The 7,768-nt window shown below is 43.7% G+C and overlaps 1 protein-coding gene and 1 long non-coding RNA gene across 2 annotated transcripts; one reads left to right on the top strand and one right to left on the bottom strand.

Moving 5' to 3' along the window:
• Nucleotides 1–660: 660 nt before the first annotated feature.
• Nucleotides 661–3,077, bottom strand: LOC123439954. The gene is made up of 2 exons (XM_045116567.1): nucleotides 2,879–3,077; nucleotides 661–1,381 (listed from the first exon to the last, which is right to left on the bottom strand). Exons 1-2 carry the CDS (start codon nucleotides 3,075–3,077, stop codon nucleotides 1,212–1,214), a joined length of 369 nt encoding a protein of 122 aa, XP_044972502.1. The 3' UTR covers nucleotides 661–1,211.
• Nucleotides 1,365–3,315, top strand: LOC123439955. Its single transcript, XR_006630232.1, has 2 exons — nucleotides 1,365–1,797; nucleotides 2,897–3,315. It is a non-coding gene; the product is annotated as an uncharacterized LOC123439955 (long non-coding RNA).
• Nucleotides 3,316–7,768: the final 4,453 nt, after the last annotated feature.

The following is a 7,768-nucleotide window of genomic DNA, read 5'->3' on the forward strand; positions in this document are numbered from 1 at the left end:
TGAGGGAGTAAACATGTTGAACCCATCATCGTGACTTGGAGGACATGCCACGACTTAGGAGGTTTCCATCTTGGACACGGTGTCATCATAATCTTCGGTCCTTCAGTGATGGTCATAGAGAGGCCCACCTGTCCGGACCATAGGGATAGGCCAGCGGCCCGAGGACCCCTTAGTCCCATACTCCCTCACACGCTTTGAGAGGTCATGTTTGGTGGTCCTCGTGCATGAGGCTTACGTATATTTGTTGCGGAGTGGTCTAGGACACGACACAAAGTATGGTGGTTTGTGTGTGTTCGACTTGTCAAGGATAGACCGAATGACAATGGTGGTCAAGCAAATGTGACAACACGTCGTGCTTGAGTTTTGGTGGTGCTACTTTAGTACAAGGACCAGAGTTTTTAGAGTGAAAAACCTTGGTTGGACCTTTGTTAGTCATACCTAACAATGGCGGTGTTTTGTCATCATTACCTTGTTGAAGGTATTGCACAGAATTTGCTCAATTCTACTCTCAGGATGAATACTTAGGATCTAGTCTTTGACTGAATCCGACAACGGTGACATTGTGTGTCCTTAATTTCGTGAAGGCTTTATTTTTGGAGAACTTCTCACATCGCATGTGTTTTGTATTGAGTTTTTTACCCCGAATCCGAAGAACAAGAATTATATGATAATTTTATATTATCATGAGTAGTATTTACAAAAAAAAAGAAAGGAAAAAAAGAAAAGAGTATATATAACTCAATCGATTTCTTTTCTAGGCCACATAACGAATAATATACTCCCTCCGTCCTGTAATTCTTGTCGCTAGGGATTTTTTTTTTTTTAACTCCAACTTCTCCCGACAAAAGTCACAGTCCGCCTCATCTCACACAACGAGGAGTCCACCACCCTAGTTGCCCTGGCCCCCTCCGCCGGAGCTCCGGTGCTTCCCGCCGCAACTGCATCCTCCTCCACCGGTGCAGGTGCCTCCTCCGCTGCTCCCTCCTATTCGCGCAGCTCCCACTCACTTGCCTCCCCAGCTTTCCCTCCCTTTATCGAGAAAAAGTCCTTCATTTTCCCACGGGCTATGGCACTCTGCTCCGCCTGCATCGGATCCGGCGAGGCTGACGGCGGCTGCGAGGCCCGACGCACCGGATCCGGACCACCACCAACCAAAGACGATGGGAGCCACAGATGCTGCGAGAACCGGGGGACCCAACAACGACAGCAAGCTAAAGTCTCCCCCTTGCAAGGTCAAATGAGGAGTACGACAACGGCGATGTCCTGGAGCAGAACGAGCGACCTGGATGGGAAGGAGGGTAGCAGCAGGACGAGGGACAAAGCTGAGCCGTCTTGCTCCCTTCGGACGACCCTCCATGCCCAACACCCCAAGATCTTCCGGCTGCACAAGGCGAATTACTTGCTCATCTGTTAATTCTTCTGAATATGCAGCAGGATTTTCTCAAACTTAGAGCATAATTTTGCAGCAAGATATATCTCAGATAGCCACTGTGCAATCAGCTCAACAGTGTAAATTTAGAGCTAGATTTTGTCAAACTGAATCTTGCTCAACAGATTTAGTTATGTTGCTAAAATTTTAGTATTTTATACTTCTCTGAATACAAAAGACCTATTCGGCAACTCTTCGCCCTGCACCTTGGCTCGTGAAGCGGCCGGAGCGGAGCAGACTATAGCCTATTTTCTTGGAGTCGCGGAAGTGGTGCACCGTTCGCTCCCCTATTTTACGGAGCTGGATGGTTGCCCAACAGGCTCAAAGTGTACTTCTTATTGCAAGGAAATTTAAAACTCATTTCACAAGTGAGTTAACTGAATTTTGACATAGTAGTTAACTGAATTTACTACCATCTTTACCAAATGCAGTTTACCCATTTGTTTTGCTTCTTACTTTCTGCTATGTTTGCTAAGAGAAGATTAACTTCCTTCTGTAATTATTCACATGATAGATGTGCCAACTTCCTTTCGCAAAATTTTGCCACCTTGACCAACATTTTGACAAACTTACTGCTAGTCTAGAGCCACATGATACCTTGCTAGGTTAGTTATTTTTCTAACCAACCAACGATGCATGCAAATCTGCTAGATAACCCCAAGTCCACAGCAAAGGAGGAAGAAAGTGAAACGTGAAGCTGATCAGCTTATCCATCAGCTAGATAACCCCAAGTGCAACTGGGTTCAGGGCCTATACTTGCTTACCGAAGGAAAAAAGACAAATAATTGGATTTTTTTAACAATGGGTGCTGATGTTTGCATGATCGGTGTTAGTCCAAGCTAATCCAAGTACTGAATTACTCCTTGTTGGAGTACTGTCATTGAAATGTAAATTGAATTACTGTCATATAACAGTAATCTGAATTTTAAACTGGGTATGAAGTAAACTTGCTAGAGTACAAATTTATGCATTACTCCATATTTTTTGAGGTACCTTCATTTACTTCATACTCAAAATTTACTCCAAATTTACACATTACTCCTTGCTGGAGTATTTTTAAAATACTCCTATGGTTAAAATGGTCATGTTGTATAAAGTTCATCTGTATATGTGCTGAAAATTCAATTATACTTGCCTACTAAAAATTCAGTTAAAATTCAGTCACCATTCTGAATTTTGATATTGCTTCATACAGCTCCATCTAACTCCATCTACTCCTCGGCATACTGAATTAAGTCAAATTCAGTCACCATTCTGAATTTTGTAGTTATCATACATTTTGTTCAGAAAACTCACTGAAAAAGATTTGTTCAGTCACCATTTTGTTCAACTCTAGTTGATGTCTAGGAGAAGCAAACTGACCAAAGTAATCAAACATCCGAGGAGTCCCAACAATCTTGTCTCACTTTGATTTGCTCTAAAATTAAGAGTGAATTTGATTGAACTTACTTTGTACCTTCCCTTCAGAGTGCATAGGAGCAGCAACAGTAGGGGCACGGGAGAAGGACAGAAGATAGCAGAGCTCTAACGGTGGAAGCTCGAGGAGAAGCAGCAGCCGGAGCACAAGGAGAAGGTGTAGTCGGAGCTCGAGGAGAGGTAGAAGTGGGAGCTCGAGGACACATAGGAGAGCAGTTTTTGGCGGTGGCATAGGTTTGGCCGGAGGTGGCACAGCAGGTCTGAGGAACGGCGGGAGAGCACTTCTAGGCGGCAGGAGAGGGCCGCAGTGGCATAGGTCTGGGCGATGGCACCGAAGCTGTTCTGGGCGGCGGCAGACCGGGTCATGAGGAATCGTGGCTATAGCTAGACGTGACTGACCGGCGCCGGCCCTGGCAATGTGTAACTCATCCTATCTTTATTTTGGCACGAGGGTCTCGACAGGGATAGAAGCGCACCTCGTCGTTTCGCAAGAATGAATATCATTACAAATACATGTATGGAAGAGATGAGTATAAGGAATTGGCTTGCACGGGTCACAAGCTACAACATGAACAACACAATACAACAATATATTCAATCATCATGTAGAAGAGCATGGTCCGACTATGGATGAAAACAAATGATAAAAGAACAATGTTCATCCTTACTATACCAAGCTGCCGACCTAGAACCCATCCTATGATCGATGAAGAAGAGGAAGAAAAACTCCAAATAGAAAAATCACCGCGCTCACGTCAAAGTATCGTTTTACTTGTACCTGCAACTGTTGTTATAGTAATCTATGAGCCACAGGGACTCAGCAATCTCATTTCCAAAGGTATCAAGACTAGCAAAGCTTAATGTGTGAGGTATGGTTAAGTGGTGAGACTGCAGCAAGCAACTACGCATTTATTTAAGTGGCTAACTTACGAATACACGAATAATAGGAGGTGATCTATTTATAAATGGACGTGAACTAATATTTATTAAGAAATGATCCTGAACACATACTTATGAGTCAAACACAACCCCACTGTGTCCTCTTTCGGATGCAGAACTCACGATAAGAGACAGTCACGGGTACACACTCAGTTGACATATTTTAATTAATTTTACTTCAAGTTCACTATGACCGGATGTTAAACAAAGTTTTCAAGTTGTCACATAAACGCGGGCATGGCTTTCCGAAAGACTTAACCCTCTAGAGGTGTTCCAACTAGTCCATCAAAAATTACCAAAAGCTGCCCTGGAGAGAAAAGCTCAACTTAGAGATAGCCGAGGTATCCTCGATATCCCACTGAACGAGACCTTTGATAAGAGTAAAACAAACCCAACAAGACCGCCTCGCTGGCCAGATCACAATAGGAGCCGCACGTATCTTTTTTCCAGGGCATTACCAGATGAGCTACGCGTATAGTGGCGTGATAGAAATCCTCAAGTTGCCCCGGGGTGGCCCCACATAGTGCTCTATTTAGGACCAGCATCATCAACACTAGCCCTCACTGTATTAGGTTGAATAACGAACCTCAGGTAGCGCTAACTCCCTATGCATCAAATTAATTATTAGTGTTATTATGTTGCGCTTGTGCTTCACCAAGTTAAATTGATGACAATCAACGGATTAAGCACACTATTTATTGTTCTTGAAAAGATTGAAGAGAGATAAGAGCACAAACTTGAAGAAGTCTTCAACGACAACACCGGAGGAATTCACAAATGAATGAGGATACCAAGAATGAATGAAGATACATGGGAACGAATAGACCACGATCCGCCTAATAGAAAACTTAAACGAAGCACCGAAATAATTGAGATATGAACGAAGAGACAACAATTGAGAAGAATATGAGAATGAAAGCTGAAAGCTGAGAATGAAGAAGTCTTCTGAAATTCTGGCCTTCGGAGGATCGAGAAATGAACACGACACTAAAATGCACTAGATAGATATGGAAGGAATTACTCATGATTGGAAACAATTTGAAAGGATAGCAACAAGCTGAAACATGAATCTTCAAAAGAACAGACTAAGAATTAAGAGAAACTTTCCTTCGGTCTTCCGAGCTGAGAATGATGGCAAGAATCACCATCAAGAATTATTCAGACACTCCGAAACAATGAATAAGGAAAAATTTGAGCCAATGATGAAAATAATTTGAAGCGATCTTGAGAAGGAATGTGACTGATGGAATCCATACTTACGTCATGCTTTAAAGAATTAGATATCTCCGGAAAAGATTAGAAGAGTCGGGTAAGATCCTGGGACAAGCATGTGGGTTATGGGCCCACTCAAAGAATACACTGTTGAAATGATTGCTAAGAAAAGAGAGATTGCACCGGTAAATGAAACTTGATGAGAAGAGATCTTGAATTAATTGAAGGATTGAATGAAAACACGAATCTTCTGATATATCTTGTGCACTCCGAATAGAAAGAGAGGGATGAATAAATAAGAGAGGCTTGGATACGAATTTCCAACACATGAAATCATTTAACAAATGGAAAGGATATGATGAGCACCGAAATCTTGAATTGAATCCAACGGAGAAGAAAACAATAATGAAGAATGATGAACTTAACACTTGAGCATCTTCACAATAAATCACCGGATACAATATGGAAGAAAGAAAATAAATAGCGGAAGCATCAATGAAAATAAATTCTCTTGGATGGTAACTTAATCATTTAAGAAAAAAGGTTGGAGGGTGGGGAAAATAAAGACAACTTGGGACATATGAGGCAAACTCCGGAAAGAAATATGAGGATTGATCTTGCAAATATTGGAGAGGATTGAATTGTCTTGAAGAGAAGCACACAGATTGAAAGAATTTCATGACAACTCCAGTTGAACAAATGGATTAGCATTCCCATAAAAATATGAGTACACCACTTAGGAAATATATGAAATTAACACTTACGTCGAAGCAACTCGAATTACCATATTCCAACAAAACAAATTATGAGGCTTAGTAAACAAGCCGGAAGCAAATTCATGGCACATATTTCGTCCGATATTTTCGTGGTAAGGTTCGCATGGGATCGATCATACATTGGATTGTCATATTGAAATGATGCTCAAATATGCTCCCTAGGCGTAGTGAACTACAAGGGTTGACGGAGCATATGTGACAAAGCATATTGAGGTTGTCCTCTATAAGAAAGATCGTAAACAAACGAATCCACTAGATGTCGAATCCCACCTCACATTATACATCTGTTGGAATATAGCCTAGGTAACTACTTGAATTCCCACCTGAGAACTTTCGAAATCTTTCTTGGTTATTGTCGGTGCAGGTGTGCACACGGTCACCTATGGGACCTTCGGGCTCCATGTGGTTCGGTGGGGAGGTTGTATCACACAAAAAGCGGAGACTATGAAACAACACAGTGATGAGACTCGGGATTTTTACCCAGGTTTGGGCCGCTGTGAAGTATAAAACCCTACTCCTGCTTTGATGGATTGATTGGGGAAGATGAAGTTCACATGGAGCTATTCCCCGACAAGGGTTGCCGGGGAGAGCTAGCATGTGTGTATGCTTACACTTGGCTCTAATCCCAAGGGGGCCTAATTTACCAAGTGTCAAATCTCTAAGCGCTCGAATGCCCAAAGACCCAAATCCTTTGCTAGGTTGCCTCGAGACTCCTTTTATAGTTCAAGGGGCATCCACAGTGGCAACTGACATGATCAGATAGCTAAAAGTGCTATCATACCTAACTCTGACACTTAAGACAGAGCACCATAAATGCGGCCCTAGGTGGCGAGCGGGGTGCGTTCCTGGCAGGCCTCTGCTGCCTATGAGCTGGCCACGGCTTGAAGTCTTGACATGCCTCTAGACGGGTGTCAACAGGTTGCAACTTGTGTTTCGACTCGGCGCCACATAGCTAGTGAGATCCACCTAGCCATCTAGAGGCTCGACACCTCATCGACAAGTGACTCGTGTAGCGATGAGGTGGAGCTGTGGCATGATGGTCCACGCCTGCCGGGGAGGCGCCTTGCCGGGTCCTAGTGAGGATGATTACACCTTCGCCCCCGGTAGATGCCAGGGGTTCTTGGAGCGTCTTGGGCTGTTGGTGTTGGTCTTGAGAGGTGATGCTTCCGACGCCCGCACATAAGTCAGGGGCACTGGGTACCCCATTATTAGTGCACCGACAGTTATCCCATCAAGTTGCGGGTTGAGAACCTACTCAATGGAATCAGCTACAAACCTTTCCTGCAACTGTCAACACATATAGAAGAAGTTCCGCAAATTCATCTACCTCGGGCATTGGTAAAAAAAACAACGATACTAGATGATACGTCCATTTTGCATCATGTTTTCATGTTGATATTTATCGCTTCTTGGGCTGCTATTTCACTTCACGGTACAATTCTTATGCCTTTTCTCTCTTATTTTGCAAGGTTTACATGAAGAGGGAGAATGCCGGCAACTAGAATTCTGGCCTGAAAGTGGAGCAAGTTTGAGATACCTATTCTGCGCAACTCCAAACGCCGTAAAAATCAACGAGGATTTTTTTCCGGATTTATAAAAAATACTGGGCTGAAGAAGCGCCAGAGGGGCGCTAGGGGTTGGCCACAAGCCAGGGCTTGTGGGCAACCTGCTGGCCCACTTGCCCCCCTCTTTTGCTATATGAAGGGTTTGGTCCAGGAAAAAATCAAGCAGGAGCTTTTTCGTGGTTTCACCGCCACCACGAGGCGGAACTTGAGCAGAACCAATCTAGAGCTCCAGCAGGACGATCCTGCCGGGGAAACTTCCCACCCGGAGAGGAAATCGTCGCCATCGTCATCACCAACACTCATCTCATCGGAGGGGACTCGTCACCATCAACATCTTCATCAGCACCATCTCATCTCCAAACCCTAGTTCATCACTTGTAACCAATCTCCGTCTCGCGACTCCGATTGGTACTTGTAAGGTTGCTAGTAGT

Source organism: Hordeum vulgare, chromosome 3H (genome assembly GCF_904849725.1).
Source record: "Hordeum vulgare subsp. vulgare chromosome 3H, MorexV3_pseudomolecules_assembly, whole genome shotgun sequence".
NCBI classification, from domain to species: Eukaryota; Viridiplantae; Streptophyta; class Magnoliopsida; order Poales; family Poaceae; genus Hordeum; species Hordeum vulgare.